Source organism: Aulonocara stuartgranti (assembly GCF_965226115.1).
Source record: "Aulonocara stuartgranti genome assembly, chromosome: 20".
NCBI classification, from domain to species: Eukaryota; Metazoa; Chordata; class Actinopteri; order Cichliformes; family Cichlidae; genus Aulonocara; species Aulonocara stuartgranti.
Genome location: NC_138956.1, coordinates 11,290,503 through 11,313,552, shown reverse-complemented (window position 1 = coordinate 11,313,552; position 23,050 = coordinate 11,290,503). Strand labels below are relative to the sequence as shown.

The following is a 23,050-nucleotide window of genomic DNA, read 5'->3' as shown; positions in this document are numbered from 1 at the left end:
ATACGTGGGCACAGTTTTTCTTATTCTGCATTTTCTACTACATTGAAAGGACTTGTTCTACACAGAAGGGAATTATTGAAGTGGGTTTTTCACCTCATGTAAATACTCCAGATCATCAGCAGGGCTAAAAATAACTGCAGTGTTACCAAAATCCACACCCCAGGCTTGTCTGTGACCAATATAGTCCTAGCAGAGGCTTTCATGCTGCACTGTGGCTACTAAGTATATCACCTTTTTGTCAGCAGGCCTAGACAGGCATGCTTTAAATAGCCTATATTGAACATGAGACATTATGTAAGAGGATAGAGTGGTGGCTGGATGCACACTAGGCTTGTTTCCCCACAAGCTGCCCAAGGCTTAACCTGCAGCTCCCAGCTGCCCCCGTCTCTCCCACAGTACCACCACTTTTTACCTCTACTTTCCTGTCGACATCTCGTCAGATATATACCAGACTATTTGAAATCTCATTCTCATTGTGTTGTATCTCCTCTCCTCACTGCCCAAGGCCAGATGCAGGGAAATGGGGCGTCTGGTGGTTGTCAAAGGCAATCCTATTCTTGGAAAGCCCTGAGTCACTCCTGTAGTCATGAACGAGGCTGGTAGAGAATATGGATAAGGCTTTATAGACGCGGCATGCTGTTGAGTTTGCTTTCAAGACTTTTCAGAATTCACTCCTATATAAATTCATCTTAAACAACATAATTTTGGGGACATTGTTTTTCATTAGTAGGGGAGTTGCTTTGAAGTAGTCTCTTGAGTTTAGATGTGTGCTGTACTACTGTAACAATGTGGCCATTACATACTTTTTTCTTTTCTTTTTTTAAAGCAGGGACTTAACATTGTATAAAGATGAACATTTTTAATTGTCAGTTTTAAAGTGGCCCTTGGAAAGATATTTACAATTTGACATACTTCTGGTATGTAAGAAGCTGTGATCAGGAGATAATTTTGCACTTTATTGCGCATTATTCTGCTAGTGTGTCTGTAATTTAATGCTTTCATTTGTACATTTTAAATCTTCAAACTTAACATGAATCTATGGGCATCAGAAGAAAAGTAGTACTAGGATCTCATGAGATAAATTGGGCAGCTTTGAATCTCAATGGTTTTCTACTAGACTACCTAACCCCTAAAATGGTGTGTAGTTTTTGCACACACATTTATAGCTCTGACTGCATATCCCACATACACTGTGAACAGAGCAAAGTATGAATTTGTCTTTGGGATGATATTTACAAACTCCCAAAACAGCTTATGTGGTTACAGGTGCTTTGTTTTATTAGTCACTCTTTAGGTGGTTATTTGTTTAACCCCAAGTAGTTTGCATTCATAATAGTATTTGCAGATACTAGACTGATAATAATTAAAGTAGATTCAGTCAGATTATACAGGTCCTTTCAGATTGTTGTACAATCTAAAATTCACTGTAAGGTAGTTAAGAGTTGAACTGCAGCTTTTGTTCTCTGCATTTATTTTCTAACTCATGTGTAAAGCCTCCTGACCCACCCATGTGAAATTAATAGGCTAATGGCATACTGCTGAATTGGCTGGATTGAGGGCTTTAGCTTGGCGATGACTAACTATGATCTGGTGTAACTACGGCATGTTTAATCTCCAGGCACAGGCAACACAGCTGTTGTATTTAGCCTCAGACAAGATGGTGAGGACCCCGTAGCCAGAGAAGGCTCTATTAGCTTTAGGATCAGAGTGAACTCTAGCGTGAGACCCTCTGAGGGTACAACTGGGGCACAGAAAGTGAGACTGAAGGGAGAACGGCAGATGGTGGTTTACCAGTCAGCTAGGGCTGCCACAAACGATTATTTTGATAGTCGACTAGTCACCGATTATTTTTGCGATTAGTCGACTAATCAGATCATCATCCATTAGACGTAAAACTACAGCTTATTGCACCAGCAGCATCTGCTCTTATATAACTATCATTAGCTTACAGCTTTAAGTGTTTAAGGTCTGTGCTAACTAAAAATAAAGACAAGATGATAGTTTATTAAATTTTAATGAAATTTGCAGATTGTTTCGGTGAAGTTTAATAAACTCCTTGCTATCTAAAATATAACAGGACACTGGAGTATATTCTGGAGCATCTCACACTTCTGATAATCAGCTGTCTGCTTGACGTTTATTCAGCTGTGTAAAAACTATAACTTTAATCTCAGACAAACTGATTTACTCAGGAACAAATAAAATACTAAAAAAAAAAGCCAAACAATAACATTTTAAGTTATCTAAGTGACTCATATATATTTAACCTGAGTAGCGAAAGACGGCGGTGGGTTTGAAAACGATTTGCGGGGAGTCCGGTGTTCTCACGGCGCTAGTGAGCCTAGCCCCCGGCTCGCTAACGAGCTAGTGGGTAACAGATGTCTCCGAAAACGTCGGAGCGCTTTTGAAAATATGTGGTGTCCTGATAAACTGAGCAGATATTTGAGGTTTACACAGCTACATTCTCGCCTGAAAATATGTTAAACGTTTATTTTGTGACCCAGAAAGAATAATAAGAGTAACATTAAAACTAACTAGCTGCCGCCATTGTTGGAAACTGCGCTGGGCCGCGCTATGAATTCTGGGACACAGCTGCTTCTTCTTCTTCTTCTTCTTCTTCTTCTTCTTCTTCTTCGGGGTTTAACGGTAGCTGACATCCTTGTACATGCAATGCTGCCATCTTCTGTTTCAGTCCGTTATTACACTCTTAAATCCTGCCACTTATTCCTGCGTCTTTTGTGATCGTACAAAGTTTCAAACGACGCGTCGACTATTAAATCAGTCGTCGACGATTTTGATAGTCGACGTAATCGTGACTAGTCGACAAATCGTGGCAGCCCTACAGTCAGCTAGTGCCTGTCACGTTCATCTAAGGTGGCAAAGGAGGGAAGAGGGGGTGGGGACGTGGGGCTGCTGATAGCACTGACGGGTGCTGGTATCAGGCCCGCTCATGCTCATCCAAATCCCAGATTAAAGCCCCCCTCCCCCTTGTCTACTCTTCCTCTTGCACATTATCTCTCTCACTCTCTCTCTCACACACTCTTACAAAGCACCCCCTCCACTTCTGTCGTCTCTGTCTCACTCAGTCTAACCCAGTAACACTTTTAACACTTTTTTACACCCTTCCCGCTTTCGTCTCTATATCTCCTTCTCTCCCTCCCACCCTCCCTTGTGTAACAGTGCCCAGTGCTGGATTACTAAGCTCTGAGGCTGCTGAAGCAAGGGGCTGTGGCAAGCTTCGACCACAATGGTGAGGTAGGGCAGAAATGATCCCATTCAGCTTGTCTTGTATTATTTATTTTTTGTTTTCAATAGGAATGTCCCTAACCCTGCTTTAGCACATCCTCTTCCTTTTAATAATGCCTTTATATCTATAGTTTTTATTAATTAAATGCATTGAAGAAAGAATTTAAGTATAACATGGAAACTTGAAAGCATGTGGAGACCTGGCAGTTAATAACTTTTTTTTTTTTAATGTGTGCATACAAATGCAATATTGCCTTGACATAACTGATGCAATGTGTCAATGTGAAGTTAAGAGGTTAGAAGTACACTCTAGTTGTTACAAATGTTGTTGAATTGTTTGTGTCTTGGGTTTTTGTGTTGTTTTTGGGGTTTTTTTGTATTAGCACAGAGGGGGAGGTGCACTCTTGCCTCTGTAAACCTGGCACAGTGAACAGTCTGCTGTAATTGCTTCTGTTGTCAGTGATATTTGGTCCAGCCCATTTCTATTGTTGTGATAACTTGTGGAGTTGCAGACATGCTCTGATGGATTAGAAATGGATTAATGACATAAGGTATTTGTGTCCCACTGATTTTATTTTCAGTATAAATCTGCATAGGATTAAAAACAATACCACAAATCTGTCCACCACCCATGACCTGTTATTGGCTCCTCGTTCTAGTAACCTAAAGGCACTGGCCGGCTCTGCTTGTAACTATTCCCATCCCTAAATAAGTAACATGATATGATACAAAAATGTTTGGTTAAATGCTCTTACAAATAATTTACTCTCATGGCAAAAGGAAAATTACCAGCGCACTCAAAAACCACAGGCTTTTTAAAAAATTTTTTTAAAGGAATCTAATTTGTAACAAAATAATGAAAGCTTGAATTACAGATGAAAAATGTACTCCTGCACTTTCTGAAGTTATTATTAAAAATATTTAGCTGTCAAGTGAGTCACACTTACATTTACTTTACATTACCTTACATTACATTTGACGGCCTCCAGCTCCAGCAACTTGGACTCCAGCTGGCCACTGTCGTTCTTGTTCTGCTCTACAGTCTCTGTAGCAATATATAAACCAATTCTCAGCCTGCTGCAGTTGCTGGTTAGCATTGCTCTCTAAGCGGATCCCCAGGGAAGTATAAAGGCTGTTGTCACCAGCTGTAGTTCAGTATGGTGAAGCTGGAGACTAACAGTAGGATGAGAGACTCACTAGAGGGGCAGCTGAATATTCAAAACAAGAGTGGGGGTGGGGGGAATTATCCATTGTATTCTTAGATGGCCAAAGAAATAAAAATAATAAAATCCTAAAATAAGTCACCATACATACTTGCACAGCCTTCCCAAGTAATATTTGTGTGAAAAATACTATATGTGTAGTGAGGTCCCCTGACGCGTTCTCAAAGATGCTGGGAAGAGTCGATCAATCTCAAGACTGGGTGCTGTCTTAACCTTAGCTGTCTTTCCTGCGTGCAACATTTAATCCATATAAATGGGTCATTGCTTTGATTCTGAAAGTATGTTTACTATAGTTGCCTAAATAATTCACAGAGATATAGTTAGTTTTTATATTGTTATTTATATATTTAAAGTTTTAAAAAGTTTAAAAAAGAATCTATTGGACTAATTTCAACCATAACAGTTCAGTGCTGTGTTTTATCATCAGTACCAAAAACATTAAAGAACTTGGTTAATTAGGCCGTCTTTTTGAGGTTTTGTTCTAACAACTTTTTGTTGAATTGAACAGTACATGACAAACATGTATGGAGGAAGGCAAAAATGAAATAGGCTAGATAGGCTCTTTTAGCCTGAAAGTTTGATTATATTTAAAAGGGAATATCGTTATTGTGTTGCCCGTAACAGTTTTCCTGTTTATAATATATTTATTTATTTTTTTGCTATCTGGAGACAACATACTCGGCCAGATGAATGTGCTACGTTAAGTATTTCAGATATTACTTTTATCAGTCTCCCACTGCCCTTGAGTCATTTCCTGTCTGTCCATGTTTAATATCCCCAATAGGCTTGCAGAGATATTTAATGCTACAAGGAATGCCTTGTCCAGTTCACCCTCTACTCTTGTACGTATTTATGACAAATCCTCATGTAAACATTTCCAAGTTAGTTGTAAAGTCTCCCCTATGATCTGTCTGCTAGCATGAACGTGTTGTAGTGCTGCTTTGCCCCCTGGTAAAGTTAAAGAGGGAGGCCAGGTTTAGTCTGGGTCAGATGTCTGTCAGATGGCTGGTGTGGTCTGTTAGCTGCAAGTGGTCAGGTTCAGGTCTTGGCTGAGGGTCTCATTTTCACTGGACATGAGTCTCTGTTCACATGAATTCATAAATTTTAGGTTTTTATGTCATACTGGTCTGTTTACATTGAAGACCCCGCCCAACATACACAAGAATAACAACAACAACAAGGTTGTTAGTTTCTGTCATTTATCACGCCCTTACATTTGGCATCATTACCCCTGCACCTGTATTGTCTGCTTCTCACCCCACCTGTCTCTCCCACACTCTTCTCATGTTTCTCCACTGTCAAAGCAGGTCAGGCTACTCTGTGGTGTAGATGCTGTCAGTTTCACTTCGTGACTTAAATAAAAATCAATATCTAAGACTGTGTATAAAAGGAATTTCATCCTTTTAAAATGTATTAAATTTGATACTTTTTTTCTCCTCAAGTTAGTAAAGCCTAAAGCCCCAAGAGCAGGCTTACCTATCCTCGTTACCGTGGTTTCAAGTTATTAAGGAAATTAATAGAAAGCACTGTGTCGCATAACTCGAGCTGAGATTCAGACCCTGCAATAGCAGTGACCACAAAAGTATTCTCATGTGTATTTGCCGCTCTCAGGTGACACAAGATCTGCTGAGCTGACACATGAGTTTTATTTTTATCCTACTGTCATGAGTTTGTGTCATACAGTGTACAAAAACGGCAACGCCTAAATGCTCGCCCGCTGTTAAAGCTTTCAGATATTATCTTCTCAGGAATAATGCAGTTAAATGATTGTCCAATTCATATTCTCTGTGTGCAGTGGGAGTGAAGAGCACTTGGTTTTCAAAGTATTAATATACAACCTTTGGTGTCGTGCCCGGAAGTCTTGGTTATACTGTTGCCAAGTGCTAGATCATGTGCACAATAATGGTAATTTATTCATGTGTATAAATCAGTTTCACTTTATTGTAAGTAACGAGGTCTCTGTTTTGACACTGTTGTTTCTCTTGGAGGACTTGACTCCTGAATGTCTCCTTTGACTATATAGCACTGAAAGATTGTCTGCTGGGACTTGAACTACAGTGCAGAGATTAATATATATTGACAAAGACGTGTGATAGATATCACCATTTTTCAATAATTTTCAAAATCTTGGCTACCTGAAGTCATGTGACACTTTTGTGAAATGCCTTTTTATTTTAGGATTCATACTCATTTTGGAAAGTTTTTTTTTTTTTTAATATCTAATCCAGATGAGATTGTACCTGTGTGCCAGTTTTCGTTGCTCAACCTCTGATCATGTATTAGTAGTTTGTGGGCTGAGAAATGAATTTCATGTATTATAGGAAGAGAATGACGTTGTTATCAGTGAAGTTTGGAGAGCTTTTACGCTCTTGCCAAATGTGTTGACATTTCTGAAAATGGCACGGTTTTTGGAGCCTGTTTATAAAAGCGATTATGTCACTGAACCACTGCAATTTTTTGTGTCACCCATGATGGACCACAAAGTACTGTTTATTTATTCTATTTCATGTCAGTTTTGTCAGCTCTCTGTACTTTGATACAATAATGCAGTCCTGGATGGCTAGTGGTGCGTTGGATTAGCTGGCAATGGCACACATTAGTTGGGGAGGTTTAACCCAATGATCCCTGCTTAAACATGGGCTCTAAATCCACACAGCTGATATACAGCATTCACTGGGACATTACGGCACTACCTTCTCACTGCCTCTTTAATACTAATGACACACAAGGAGTTGTATTTTTCATTTGTTTATAAAGTCTGCTTTCCTTAACAAAAAGGTTTGGTGCATCGATCACAACTTTCAGAGGTATTAGATGAAGCGTTATTGAAATGCACAACTGCAAAAGGCTGCAAATGCATTTCTAACAACCGACGTATTAATCACTAAGAAAAAGGCAAACTGTCTACAAGTGGAGAATATTCAGTACGATATCAGAATAAGAAATGTTTGATAGACAAAACCTACAAAGGAAATCACACCTCTAGAAATAAACTGAATTATTTCATACCTTTCTTGGATGTGTTCCATGAACAGATGAGAGAGTTGAAGTTATGCTACACATTAACACTTAAATCTCATCTTAAATGCAAAGCATGATGGAGGAAGCATCATGCTTTGAGGATACTTCAGGGCCTTGTAATCAGCAACAGAACTAGTAATTAAACCGTAAAAGATCTTTTTCTTTTTCTTTTCTTTTCTTTTTTTTTTTTCCCAAGTACACATTGGTTATAAAAGAAGAAAATGTTTGTACTCTTAAGCTTGAACATAACCCAGTTCACATGTTGTGACATAAGCTGAAGAAACATGTTTAATCAAAAATATTCCAGAAATGGTTTCAAAAGCAACAACAGGAAACATCTGATGGTGGTGGTTGTTATTAGTGGGGGTTTTACGAGTCACTAAATTCAAGAGTTTACTTTTTTCCAGTGTGCTCACTGACTGATTACACTGTGAGTTCAAGAAGCATGAAATGTATATTTGTGTTCAGCCAAACTATTTCCATATTGCCACCTAAGGTGAAGCCCACACTACATGTTGTATTCCTGTTAGAAATCAATTCTGCAATCATGGTGAACCCAAAGTGTTCATGATCATTTTTCTTCTAACTGTACCTGAGAAATGGTCGGGATAAATATTTGCCTGTCATGTTTGGCAAGAGAGGAAGTAACATGCAATTATTAGCTTTGGCTTTGCAGAACTGTAAACTTTGGTGTCCTTCCTTTTCAAACCAGAACAGGACATACAGTTTGTATGTATTCATTGACTCATCAAGGAAGAACGTGTACTTTTTAAATAAGGCACACTGTATGCTAGTCCACCAGTGTCATGATAGCAGAAAGCAGTCATATAAAACATAGCTGAATTAATCAATAGAGTTTTTGTACAGTGTTGTATAAACTGTTGTAGGCAAAAGCCAGTTTTACAGTACATCCATTTTGACCACTCTATATAACAGGTCTGTACACCAATGGAGGTAAAGCACTGCAAGTCCATCAACGTTTTTGATGTAAAATACTCGAATATGTATGGCAGTTATATATGCACTGATTAGTCTTTTGTTTTTTGCCATTTCTTTGTGCACAAATATTTAGGTGGTTTCACCCCAACATTACCGGAATCGAGGCAGAGCAGCTCCTGTTGACCCGGGGAGTCCACGGCAGTTTTCTGGCCCGGCCGAGCAAGAGCAACCCGGGGGATTTTACCCTCTCTGTCAGGTAAACGTATCTGTGCTCCCCACTTAACCTCAGTGTTCTCAACAGTACCAAGTTAAATCCTCAAATGCATGGGTCTCCTGTCATATGGACAAGCTACTTGGTTGATTAGAGAGGCAAGTGATTATCTATGGAAAACACTGATTATGGTGTTTGACAGGGGCTAGTGAGGAAATGCACAGTGATTTAAAGGCAATCTAGCCATGTCTAAAAATAACTAAGCCTGTGTGACTACATGATCAAAAATTACACAAACAAACCTCAGGAGTGCAAAGGTAAGGTGCTCGGTTCAGCGAGAATTGTACTGGTCAGTTTTCAGCCTGAGAATAAGACGTAACACTGCACTGGTCTGAAAAATGTAGGATGTTAAATTCTCAGGAGAGACGAGGCTTTTCTGAGAAGAGTCTCAGAAACTGGTGTCTCAGCAAGTGACTCCACATTTCGCCTGTGGGTAGAGAAATTGTATCAAACGGGAGTTGTTTTGCGCAAGTGTTTCTAAGAACATGTTGGATAACACTTTCCATGGTGTGATTTTTGTCAATTTTGACACTACACAACCAGAAAATCTTAATTTTGGACAGCAGGCTTAAATTAAAGTGAGTTAGACAAGCACAGAAAAGTGTTCACTCAAACTTGTCACTCACGCCTTATTTCTCTTAATCTCTTTAAGAACCACTGTGTGTAGTATGTGTGGTGTGGAGTTTCTGGTAAATAAACTGTGCACTACATGCTGTGGTGATTACGGAGAGCAGGAAACAAACTGAGACAGAAGAAGAGAGAGTTTGAAGAGTGGCTCTTCCTTGGCAACGGAAGCTTTTAAGAGATGGATCAGTCGGCCAAGCTCTTGGAAGAAAGCCCAGACGCATTTGTTACTGTGACTGTAGCTGGCAGTGACATTAGGCAAGGGAGAGTGTGTGAGCGAGTAAGAGGGAGAATGAAATGTAGAAAAACAGATGAAAGGGAAACGGGGTAGTTAGACAGGCAGTGGCTTTTAAAAGATGTTAAAGAGTGAGGGGCCTATTAAGGCTTTGACCTTCGCTGCCTGTGGTTTGTGTTTGCGGTGAGGTTGTAGTAAATGTCACACACAGGAAGGTCGGTGGAGTAAGTTGTAGCCGCAGCTTGTGATCTTGACAGACTTAAACACAGATGTATGCACAAAGAGGTCAAGTGGCCAAGCTGCAGAGACTCACCACCTGCTACGGAAGGTAGGTCACTTTGAACTAAGGGCAAGGAAGAGTCTGTGTAACTTCACAATAAAAACACTTGACAATTTAAAAAAGAAAAAAAAAAAGCTGCTTGTTTGCCACCTACTGATCTCACTATACTATATGTTGAATGCAATACACAAAACAAAGTATGAAATTGAGTTAATTGTTTCACTTGAAGTTCATCTAAAACATAAAAACATTTTTAAGTAATGCAGAAAATATTAGAAATGGGAATAAAGGTTTATTTTGTGTTTATTACAAAAATATGACTGTGCAAGCTTGTGCTAATTTTTAGATGAATCGCACAAAAAAACCCAGAGAGAACCAAATGTAGCTGCCTGGAAAGGCCATAATGACTCATGTCTGATTATCGTAATAGTCAGTCTTGGCATCTATAACTATATGAATATTGAGGTCCATCCCTCCCTCCCTGCTTATCTTTCCCTCCGAACATCATCTCCTCGTTTCTCCCCTTTCTCCCATCTACTCTGTTCCACGAGGTGAACATAAGAAGGAGGGGGTCGGACATAGCTGCTTCTCTGAAGTCTAAAACGCTAATAAGAGCTCTTTGAGGGTTTTGAAAATGTAATCAGCTCAGAGTTTCAGAAAATTCAAAGATGGGGAAAGTTTGCGATGGAAAAAGTTTGGCCTTAATTTATATACGAGGCAAACTTTATAAGGAGAAAAGTCTGGTCAAGTTTTCTCCATCATTTTTCATGCTCTTTATAGCCTCTAAAGAACTCAAGGAGAAATTTTAAGGGCAATCTTAAGAGAGAATTTTTGCAGGGCAGATTACCACAGAGAGCGACTGGATTTTCTTCAAGCCTCTGTGTTATGTAATTCTAGCCTGGGTTTACTCAGATGTGTTTCCACTGCATCCATGCTATTTATAGTCAAGTTCAAGTAGCATTTCACCATTTATTGTTGTGGATACCAATCTGTGAATTTTAACTGCATTTGCAGAAGAAAAATATTCACACTATATTTAGTCAGCATGGGGAAAACGATCTTTTCAGCAGGTCTCTGTACTAATGTTCTTTCTCACTTCATGAGATTGCCTGGTTTAACACCCTCCGTTAATATTGGAGACTTAAAAGTTTGAAAAAGACATGCAGGTCAGCACAGAGAGTGACGCGACAGCCGAGACTGCTGTCGGAGCCGTTTTTAGCATTTCCATATACAATACCATAAGGATGCTGTCTACTCATGAATTATTGATGCTTACTTCCTCAGCTCGTGTTTAGACTTCACCTTCCTAATTGCAGTGGAAGTACAGCTATTGTTTAGTCCAGCGATAGCTGTTATGAACTGCCAGTAGTAGAAATGATTGTTGTCCATATGCTCAAATATTAGAGGTTGTCTTTGAGCTTGGATACCTTTTCCTGCTTATGAAAATGTAGGCTGACAGGCAGGTTTCTCAGTTGTTACAAGTCACTCTGCTATGGTGGGTTTTGTTTTGTTTTGTTTTTTCTCTGTTGGGACAGTCTCGAGATGTAGAAGATGCTTAAATACTGAAATTCTTTTTGGGACATATTTGTTTTTGTCTTTTTTTTCCTTTTTTTTTTCTTTTAGAAGTCCGGTTAATAGGGTGTAGTTGTACTGAAAAACACATAAAGATGAACTGAAGTAGAGGCCAAAACTGTATCAACTTCAGGTTGATAAGTGTACTTTAAAAGAGATTTCTCAGAAGTGTCAGGATCTATTAGTGCAAAAATATTGCTTGGAATAGCTTTAGGGCAAACAAGCAATAATTTATGTCCTAGGCTTTGCAGATGGATAAGTATGTGGTTTTTAAGTAGTCCATTTCTCAGTTGTCTGTGTTTTGTGGACTTCATCTTGTCAGTGTATTAGTTTAGAAAAACTGATTTATATATTATTTATATTTAAAAAAAACAAAAAACAACCCTTCACTTTTATGCAGTGGTGTGGCTAGAATATGGAGACTAATACTGCACATGTGCAGTATTGTGATCTGGTAGCAGCTCTGGTTGTTAATAAGCTGCAGTTTAACAATGTGGTGATCAGATGTAGAGGAAGTGCAAATCATGTGTCTTTGTGCTTTCACTTGGGTTCCCTCCATGTAAACCGGCGCATAGCATAATCAAGGGCACTGTCATGTTGCATGCTCTCTGTGTTTTCAGCAAAAGGGGATTCTGGTGCAGCTTAAATGCAATTTTAATCAAGCTTTAAATCAAACTTACTAAATTTTACTGTGACTCACTATGTGTGTGTGTATATATGCTGAGTCGGTGAGTTAAAGATTGTAAAGGTTATGTATTTTGTCATCTGACTAAAAGCTAAATATTCTGTATTTTTGGGATAATTTGGTAAATTGGTCAGTAATGTTTGCTGCTCGGGAGCTTGGATCATGCATAGCGTTGTTTTTGTTGTTGTTACAAATGTTTTTAATCCTTCTTTCCTAGTTTAGTTTTCACTCTGAGCTTAAAAAACAAAACAAATAAACAAAATGAGTTGTGTTACTGCCCGTTTTATATTTGATGTTAGGTTATTAGGTCAGTGGGAAAAAAAACAGCAAAAATCACTCATTGAAATTGAGGTGCATTAGTGTACTCCCATGTATGCTATCCTCACTTTGCATTTTTGCATTGCTCTCCTCACCTTCCATCCGAGACACGAGAAAGCAGGAGCAGAGCATTTAACACGATGAGAAATCGATGCTTCTGATCTGTTCTTTTTAACTGACGTTGCTTTGAGTCATGTGACATGGCTACTTCAACCTTCCATTGTTTTGTTGCAACTTGCTGCTGGATTTCATGATCTGTCACATAAGCTTAACAGTGTTGATGATACATTTACTTTGTTAAATTTGAAGTGCAACACACTGTGAGACTCTGCTGGCATTGAATCTTTTACCATTTTTACCATAACGCTGAAACGTACAGGCATTAAAATCGCAGCGGATCATTTTAAATGACTAATACAGCCTTTACTGAGCAATCCTTTTCTATTTAGAGTCCATCTGTCACACCTCTTGTATACATCACCTGTGATGTATCAAATGGATTGTTCAGTAAGATGCATTTCCAGGTCACAGGTAGGACATGTTGTTGGACACACTGATTTAGCATTTAAATTGGATAATAAACATTTAGTTGGTTTAATTCTCCTTGACTTTTCATTTTGATTTTCCTGCATGCTTGTTTTTGTTTTTAAATATTTTTAAAATAAATAATCATTTCATTTCTTTACATGTAAATGAACCTGATAAAATGAAGATTAAAAACAGTTTTCAGTTGTTGGAGGGGATCGTATGTGTTCAGCAGCAGTAGGAGACTGTCTTTAGAGTAGCTGTGCATGATGCGTTGAGGATATGGGCACCAGCTTGCTAGCTTTGCACGTAACTGCTGTCTTCTACTGCTGGATCGTTAACCATCCGATGCGTTTTGGAAGTTTTAATCAAATTTCTTATTTGTTCTTCTGCATCAGGATGCGACCTGACATAATTTGCACATTTGCTGATGTACCTAATAATTCATGCTGTATTTGTCAGGTGTTCAGAGTTACTACTTAATGGCAATAAATGTTATGGTTGTGAATGCCAGCAACTGTAATTATGCATGTACTCCTGTCAGAATGGTGACAGTGTTGGTTAATGTGTACTGGAACAGACGAGTGATCCAGAAACAAAACAAATTCTGTCCTGATCACTGAAATGACCAAAGCATTTATGACTTATATGGATTTCTTAAACAATGTCAGATTTTGAGAGAAGAGAATGAAAATGTGTTAGGATGCGTTTGCCTCATTACAGAGTTAATGGTGTTAAACTCTTAGAGAACAGGAGGCTTTGGCCGGAGAGTTGAGGAGGGGCCTGTAACGCAGCTATAGACCTGTGGCATCCTGCCAACAGCCACTAATAGAGCCATGAAGCAATTACCAGGACACACTGAGAGAGGGGAGTGGAGGGAAGGATAGATTATGGGACAGATAAATACAAGAATGGAGGATAGGATTAATGATATGTTGAGTGGGAGGATGGAAAGAAAGAAAAAAGGAATGTAAAATTCATTAGCACAACAAAAAAGTGATGGAGGGAAATGGGCTTTGTGCTATTTGATATGACCATTAACTGATAATCATTTTGAAAGAGAGAAGAGACTGCTGCATCTCGACCTGCAGATTAGATAGATGGTCTGTACTGCCTGACTAACTCCCCTGTGGTCCCTAAATCTGGTGGTTGGGGGGGGGGGGCGTTGTGAGCGTGTGTGTGTGTGCGTGCATGTGTGTGTGTTGTCCTACTTAATATGTTTACAAAATGTTTTGTTTCTCTCTTGGGAAAAACTGTTGGACTGAATCACTGCTATGTAAATCTGCTTTACCATTTGCCATCTACAAAGTACATTTATCAGCTGAGGTGTTTTTTTTAGTTTTTTTTTTTTATTTCTTCTTCACTTGCTTTCAGGAAGATGTATTATAGATCAGTACAGCATATGTGTCTGTGTGAGTCAGTGTGCATTCACATTCATATGTACCTATTCAAACCAGCCAGAGGACTTTGAATATGCAAAGTGGTACCAAATGTTTTGTGGCTTATCAGTCTTTAAACTTGCCAGCTGCATGCGTTTCGTTCCTGCAATCACAGTACAGCCTTCCTCCAAATGGATATGAAAACTACAGGATTTAACTAAAAAAAAAAAAAAAGATCATGCTTGCTGAGAAGATAAGTCAAAAATGTTTGATTTGAGATTAAATGCATCAGTTATTTGCAGTTTTGTGGTGTTCCTAGTCTTAATTATCTTGACATGGCTTATCAAAACTGCTTATTGAATTGTATATTTGTCATTTAAAAGCTTTTGCTATATAAAACAACGTGTTTAAGTTTGAAAAAGCCCCAGTTTGGTAAGTGATACAATTGGTAGATAAGTGCAGGAAAATAAAGGAGACAGGTGAAATGATTGCACTCTTTAGATCTTAAAATAGGAACGGCTTACTTGATAAGCTGGACGATTTATAATTTATATGCATTAATGCTTGGGGGAGGGTTTTTTTTTTTTGTTTGTTTTTTTTCTTCTTCTTCTTTCTTTCTTCCCCCATCCTCCTCTGACCGTCCTTTTCCCGATGAGCATATACTCTGTATTTGTGTAGGTGGCTGTTTATGTGTTTGGTGCCTACATGTCTGCAGGGGAACCAGTGAAAGGGAAAATTCCACAGAGAAAAAAATACTACTTTGGAGTGAGTCTACTGCTGTTTACAGTCATGATAAATAAATGATAATTGACTGAATTTCCTCTTTTTCTTTTCTTTTTTTTTTTTTTTTTCCTCCCGTCAGGCGTAAGGATGAGGTGACCCACATTAAGATCCAGAACACTGGTGACTACTATGACCTGTATGGAGGCGAGAAGTTCGCCACACTGGCCGAGCTGGTGCAGTATTACACTGAACAACAGGACCTCCTGCGCGAGAGGAATGGTGACGTCATTGAGCTTAAATATCCGCTCAACTGCAAGGACCCCACATCTGAGAGGTGCCAGTGCCAAAAAAGAATGAAATAGCCCTTTATTGTCATTGTACATGTAGAATGCCCACACATGCAGATAAATAATATTTGTACAGAGCTAACACTGTGAGAGAAGAGAGAGAAACTTCTGAGGTCAGCCTGATTACTTTTATTAAGACTTATAACTATATTCCTGGCCGCAAACGGTTAACTCTTACTGTTATTGCTTCAGGGTGTTACACTACTGCATCTCATCCTGTCAGGAGAAGCAGTTAAACCACCTGAGAACCACCAGTGCAGTGGTAGAGGTCTATGTCAGTCTGTAGGGGGGGAAAAAACACTGTGGGCAAAACAATCTTTTAGAGTCAGGAGCATTGTTATATTATTTGTTAAGTATTATGTTTTTGAGATCTACTTTTCAGTGTAAGATTTACAAGTTGGATAAGAAAGCTGGCAGTGTGGTACAATGAATGAGTACCACACTGTGAATGAGTAGAAATAAAAAGATTAAATATTTAGCTTGATAAGATGTTAAAAGATTAGTATATTGTAAATATATGAAATGTAGTCGTAACTAAATTCAGATATTATGGCTTCAAAACAACCCCTTTCATTCATTGCTACAAGGATGTGTTTTTCATTAATTGCTAATATATGTGGCAATAAATTATTGCAAAGCAAAAACAGAGTCTCAAACAGGGTACTAAATATATATTTTTAAAACAAACAAAAAAAACAACATGGCAAATATCAGGTGACATTAAGTGACTCGTTATAATGATGTCAATTATAATTTGGGCTCAAATCGGCCATTAACTCATTATGTACACAAAAGTGTATAAACATGTTTACACATGCAATACGTCGAGCTAATGCACTACTCTGCACACACCCCAACATTATGCAATTGCACTTCACAGTCACATGTTTAAATGTTACAAATCTTTGAACAAACTAAGTGGGCGATACTGCTGTTTGTTTCGTTTTTTGTTTTTTTTGTTGATACTCACCAGATATACACATCCTTCAGAGCGTGTACACAGGTTGGATGCAGCTTTGCACTTCGTCACACCTACACACCTCCTTTGAAACAGGAGACCTCTGCATCTGTTGTATTAATGCTAGGAATCCATGCATGCACTCACACACTTACGGGAAGCTTTTTAGAAAGCTAGGTGGTCATATTTCTGTAATAATTTGCACAAAAATGATAATCTAATACAGTTTTGTGCTGAGCGGGGCTATTTACTCTCCTTTTTCAGCACATCTGCACATTGCAATATGTATATCTAGTTTCTTTTTTAGGTTTTAGAACGACTTGTGATGTATGGTTTTGGTTTATGTGGTTTTTTTCCATTCTACATGCATCTCTTGTCAGAGCTTCCGGCGTGTTCTCGCTCACCACAGGGAAAAAAAAAATGCAGACATGCAAGTTTTTCATCTTAACATCAGTAAGTGAGTGAGGCGGCAGTCATATAAGAGACACTCTCACTCCTGAGTAGGAGTCTACGCTCACTATACATGTATAGACATGCATTATGTTAAAGCCTCAAAGGTACAATATGGAACTTTTCCTTTGAAACAGGAAGCGTATTACTAGTCCTCCCACTCAGTTGGTCAAGTTTTTGGTTTTTTTTTTTTTTTTTTTTTTTTTCCCTTGACTTGTTCTGCCTTACAACATTCACCCAAAGACTGCTTTTAAAGTCTCTATACTAATTGGAGAAAATGATGGTAAACAAAGCCTGACGAATGTTTCAAACCCCCCAAAACTCAAAAATATTAATATGCATTGTGTTCTTGAAAAGGTCTCAACATCCTCAACTTTGTATTTATTGTGTGATGTCCACACAATTAATTTCAGATATTCACCGAAAATATCCAAAATGGGCAGAATTTAGGCGCAGTAGTTAAAAAAAATAAAGATAAATTAATAATAGTAATAGCAAAAGGAGAGTAATTAGTTTTGTTTGAATTAAATGAAAACATGTGAATGGTAGTTATAAATGCAGTAATAATGGTCTAGTACCATGAAAACCTGGCAGTCAAACACATGGTCAGGATTTCTGGTTCTCGTGGTGTTCTAGGGTTTACTTTTGAGAAAGCCTCATATTTCACATAACGCCATCTTTTAAGTTTTCAGTCTGCCACTGATCATTGTTTCCAGACTCAAGTTCTCCCACTCTTCTCCAGGTGGTACCACGGGCACCTCTCAGGTCGAGACGCAGAAAAACTGCTCACGGAAAAAGGCAAAGCCGGCAGCTTTCTGGTACGGGAGAGCCAGAGTAAACCGGGAGACTTTGTCCTCTCTGTTCTCACTAATGAGGAGAAACATGACAATGTGGATCGCAAGACCAAGGTCACCCATGTGATGATACACTACCAGGTCAGATATTTAATTCCAGGCCCGCTAAGATCTACTGAATCTTGTAAGGAGGATGTTGGGTAATGTTTGTGGCTTCAGATTGGTGGCTTACAATGCCTACTCATCCTAGTTTAACCTGGGCAGTTTGTATTTTTAAGTAGGTCATGATTTATTTATTTTTTCAAAGAACTCCTCGGGCCAGCTGTGAAGTTGTTGAATTATCGACTTTTGTTTTCAGCAGGACGGCAAGTACGACGTGGGTGGTGGTGAGAGGTTTGACACCCTGGCTGACCTGGTGGAGCACTATAAAAAGAACCCCATGGTGGAAAAAAGTGGCATTGTAGTACACCTCAAACAGGTATGGGAGCATTTGAACAAATGAAAGCATCCAGGCTTTAAAGGCATTAGTTGGGTTCAAATTTTAAGGTTGATGTGAAAAGGTTTCTTGTGTCAAAATAGCTTTCTTTTTTTTTTTCTGGTCTGTTAACTGATCAAATCTTTAATCATCTTGTCCCAACCCGGCAATGACAGCCTTTTAATGCCACGAGGATAAATGCTGCCAACATTGAAAACCGGGTACGAGAGCTCAACAAAGTAGCAGACAATTCTGAGAAACCCAAACAAGGATTCTGGGAGGAATTCGAGGTCTGTACCATTTAAACTTTCACTACCAGAGTCACTCATTCAATTTATATCCTCTATCCTATTAAAATCAATTTAATAACCTGATGAGCTGAGTCATATAGGCTTGACATAACTGGGGGAACTGATTCATGTTATCGTATTGAGTGCCATCTGTAGCCTGTGAGTCCAGCTTTTAACCACTGCAGTATGTTTTAAGAAAGAAGCCTCATTTTTTTTATTCATATTTCATATATGTGACATGTTACTCATACTATATAAAATACATAAAAAAAATGGTACCCATTTGGCTGCTTGTTGTTGATTTTCATCTGTCATTTATTTGTGCAGACTTACAGCTGTGGGTCTTATTTTTCCTTAGTTATTCATTTCTTTGTCTGTCATGGGAAGTCTAAATGTATTTCAGCTGTCTTAAACTTTGAGTAATGAAACTGGCTGAAGCTTAGCTTATCTTGTGGCATGCATTCATCTTCTTGTTATGTCGTTTTCATGCAACTGACAATTCAATAATGTGAACCATTTCTATTACGTCGGGGTGCAGTAGCTAGTTATCTCATATTTATAAGCCCAGTGCTCGTGCAGGTTTGTCTCGTTATTGGTCAACTGCTTGTGGTGAGACTCGGCTTCCCAGTGAATTAAATAGGTTTTTGGTGTGTAGGCTATTTGGATAAGGAAATTAGGAAAACGATGCAAGAATAATAACTAGTCTACCTGGATTTGTATTCATGGTAGGGCTGCCACAAACTATTATTTTGATAGTCGACTAGTCACCGATTATTTTTGCGATTAGTCGACTAATCATTTCAAACATCCATTGAACGTAAAACGTACAGCTTATTGCACCAGCAGCATCTGCTCTTATATAACTATCATTAGCTTACAGCTTTAAGTGTTTAAGGTATGTGCTAACTAAAAATAAAGACAAGATAATAGTTTATTAAATTTTAATGAAATTTGCAGATTGTTTCGGTGAAGTTTAATAAACTCAGCCGTCTGCTCCTTGCTATCTAAAATATAACAGGACACTGGAGTATATTCTCGAGCATCTCACACTTCTGATAATCAGTTGTCTGCTTGACGTTTATTCAGCTGTGTAAAAACTATAACTTTAATCTCAGCCAAACCGATTTACTCAGGAACAAATAAAATACTGAAAAAAGCCAAACAATAACATTTTTAAGTTTTCTAAGTGACTTATATATCATGTTTAACCTCCTAAGACCCGAACTCTTCCACTGCATGCATTTTTAATTTCTCTTTGATATTTGGGCATATTGGGGCCCGATAAATGTATAAACAAAGAAAAACCTGATTTTTGTTTTTATGAAAAATCAGAGCCACATAACAGTAGTAGTATAATGTCCTCATAAATGGATATCAGGCCGTTGAAGAGCAAAAATGAGTATTTTGGTCTAAATAACCCAGTGTGTGTGTGTGTGTGTGTGTGTGTGTGTGTGTGTGTGTGTGTATATATATATATATATATATATATATATATATATATATATATATATATATATATATATATATATATAGAGAGAGAGAGAGATATCGATCGATCGATAGACGCCAGGTCCTGTGAGGTTAACCTGAGTAGCGAAAGATGGCGGTGGATTTGAAAGCGATTTGCCGGGAGTCCGGTGTTCTCACCGGCTCTAGTGAGCCTTGCCCCCGGCTAGTTATCGAGCTAGTGGGTAACAGAGGTCTCCGTAAACGTCGGAGCGCTTTTGAAAATATGCAGTGTCTTGATAAACTGAGCAGATATTTGAGGTTTACACAGTTACATTCGTGCCTGAAAATGTGTAAAATGTTTATTTTGTGACCCAGAATGAATAATAAGAGTAACATTAAAACTAACTAGCTGCCGCCATTGTTGGAAACTGAGCATGGCCGCGCTATGAATTCTGGGACACAGCTTCTTCTTCTTCAGGGTTTAACGGCAGCTGGCATCCTTGTACATGCAGTGCTGCCATCTTCTGTTTCAGGCCGTTATTACACTCTTAAATCCTACTACTTATTCCTGCGTCTTTTGTGATCTTACAAAGCTTCAAACGACGCGTCGACTATTAAATTAATCGTCGACGATTTTGATAGTCGACGTAATCGTGACTAGTCGACTAATCGTGGCAGCCCTAATTCATGGCACACCTGGTTTTAATTATCATTGCAAAGGAAATAAAGATTGATATAATTGCTTGACATATCTATTCTTCAAAAGCAGAGCCGGCCTCTAAAATGAATTTTAATAGGAAGTATAAATAAAGAACTGTGCTGTTAATAACAACTCGTATGGTGAAATGCTTCCTCTTCATTGTGCAATGTGAATGCTGCCGTTTTCCTATTGTTCCACTCCAGAGTGACCCCTGCTGTAGTAAAAGCCCATTACACTGTTAACTTTAATCTAGAGTAGCTCATATATAATTGTCTTCCTTTAAATTTCAGTTCCATTATTGTGGATTTCCTTTTGTTCGAAACTTCCCCCAACTCTGTGTTTCTCTTTGTTTTGCTGTCAATCTTCAGGTACTTCAGCAGCAGGAGTGTAAACTGCTGTATCCCCGGAAAGAAGGCCAAAAGCCAGAAAACAAGAGTAAAAACAGATACAAGAATATCCTCCCCTGTGAGTCACACAGCAGCCTGCCATTTCCTGCCTCTCCAACTTCCTGTGGAAAGTGACACAAATAGACAACATAGAGGCCTAAGCAGAGCATGCAGAGTTTTGCTTTGATGGCTCACAGCCTTTATGTTATGTTTGGGGAGGGGACAAAATCTAGTGTGGTCTCACAAAGCTGTAGACTTTTTGTTGTGTACTAATAGTTTTTACTTTGTGTTTTCAGTCGACACGACACGTGTTGAAATCAGGGAAATGGATCCTGATGTTCCTGGTTCAGACTACATCAATGCCAACTATATCAGAGTGAGTGTGTTCAGCATTAGATAAGACGTGTATCAACAAATGCATTATAAAAAAATATAGTAGTAGTAATAATAATGAGTATTCCTGGGATTTTGAGAACATTTATCTGGTAGCATGCTAGGTTCTCATCTTCATGTGATCATAGCTGCATAATTATCATTCATGCTCACACCCATAGAGTATGCATGAAGATGGACGTTTTGTGGAGGAGGGGAAAGTCTTCATTGCCACCCAAGGGTGTCTACAAAACACAGTCGTTGACTTCTGGAAGATGGTGTATCAGGAGAATTCACATGTAATTGTCATGACCACAAAGGAGATGGAACGAGGACGGGTGAGCAGTTTGCAGCAAGCGTCCCCCAAATATGCAGCTTTATATTTTAGCAGAGGGTCTGTGGGGCAGTGAAACTCTAGTTCCATGTACAAAATACCTAAAGGAAAGCTAATGGACGTAATGGAAATGTCTTACTTTTCCTGATATAATTTTTCTTTTGCTGTTATCTTTTTTCTTTATCCTGTTTCAGTGGATGGAAGAGAAAAACTGTCAACATAAAAACATATTTCTGATTTAATTTAAAATGCTCACATTTTATGCATTGCCCTATATGAAATACTGGTGGTTTGCTCTCACTCATTTTTGTTCAGCTTTTTCAGATGTAAAGCATTATTAGATGGCTGTAGATTGGTGTGCGGTCATGTAGTAGCAATGATGGCGTGTGTTAAGTTTAGGGGGGAGGGGAGAAAGATGGCTGATATGACATGTAAGCTGATTGAAAAGCTGCTCGAGATGAGCGGGTTCTTTCGATGGTCTAATACTCGTCAGTCAGAGCAGTATTTTTCATTAGAGAGGGCAAATCAAACAGTGTTGGAAGGTCATGCTTCAGGAATTTTTAGTATCAAAAGCTTCATTCCCAGCATTGTAGTGCATTTTTCATTTTATTATTTATTGATTTTTTTTAATGCACACTTTGTGTCTTTTCAGTATCAGTTTGACTGATAAAAGACGTTAATGCAGCAGGCACTTGGGCATTTTTGCATGCTTTAAAATATTCATAGATCTACACACACAGGCACGACTTGCTCTTCTATTTTTGTGTACTTTACACATCAAGTACATCATGTAAATAGATGCTGCATGCACCATTATAAACCCTTTCATACGTCAGACGTATTTAAAACCAAGAAAATAAAAACAATTACAGCAAGATTTGTGCTTATGTTTAAAACTTTCCGCAGACTTAAAACCATAGATATCTAAGCTTTGAGTTGAATATTAAGAACTACATCCATGTTACCCTTTGCTGCCAAACAGTCACCTTTTAGGCTGGATGGAAAACTAAATCCTACTTTTTGCTCTGATTTAGAACAAATGTTTCCGTTACTGGCCAGACCTTCATGCCACTAAGGAGTTTGGAAAAGTGCTGGTGAGGAATGTGGACGAGCGGCCAGCACAAGACCATATCCTGAGGAAGCTGGAGGTGACACGTCTGGACCGGGTAGGGAACGCTCTATTCCCAGTCTGAGCCGACCCACTGACCTGAGGACAAATTATCTCACACCACACATGCACATGCTTGTGTTTGTACACTATAAGCTTGCACTTGTGGATTCACAGATCCACAATCCAGTGCTCATGCTCAGTTTTCTTGTGCTAAATGCATAAATAAATAAATCTTTAATGCTGCGTTTGGCGCGTGTATACAATAATAAGCAAAAAGTTCAGAGTGCCTGCTTTTCTTTTTTCTGTGTTTATTAATGAAAGCTTAGAGGCTGTTGCTTTGATC

At 38.6% G+C, this 23,050-nt stretch overlaps 1 protein-coding gene across 3 annotated transcripts in view; it reads left to right on the top strand.

Annotated features, from left to right (window-relative positions):
- ptpn11b (protein tyrosine phosphatase non-receptor type 11b) overlaps positions 1-23,050 on the top strand; it is a 36,546-nt gene that overhangs the window by 6,029 nt on the left and 7,467 nt on the right. Inside the window, exons 1-10 of one of the 3 annotated variants that reach the window (XM_082520149.1) lie at positions 3,167-3,255; positions 8,563-8,685; positions 15,181-15,375; positions 17,539-17,731; positions 17,949-18,068; positions 18,242-18,355; positions 20,873-20,969; positions 21,187-21,266; positions 21,445-21,600; positions 22,631-22,762. In XM_082520149.1, the coding sequence (XP_082376275.1) occupies positions 3,248-3,255; positions 8,563-8,685; positions 15,181-15,375; positions 17,539-17,731; positions 17,949-18,068; positions 18,242-18,355; positions 20,873-20,969; positions 21,187-21,266; positions 21,445-21,600; positions 22,631-22,762 (1,218 nt within the window). In that variant the 5' untranslated portion in view covers positions 3,167-3,247. Of the gene's footprint in view, positions 1-3,166; positions 3,256-8,562; positions 8,686-15,180; positions 15,376-17,538; positions 17,732-17,948; positions 18,069-18,241; positions 18,356-20,872; positions 20,970-21,186; positions 21,267-21,444; positions 21,601-22,630; positions 22,763-23,050 lie in introns of those variants that run through there. The other 2 variants (XM_082520148.1, XM_082520147.1) reach the window with 2 other exon arrangements.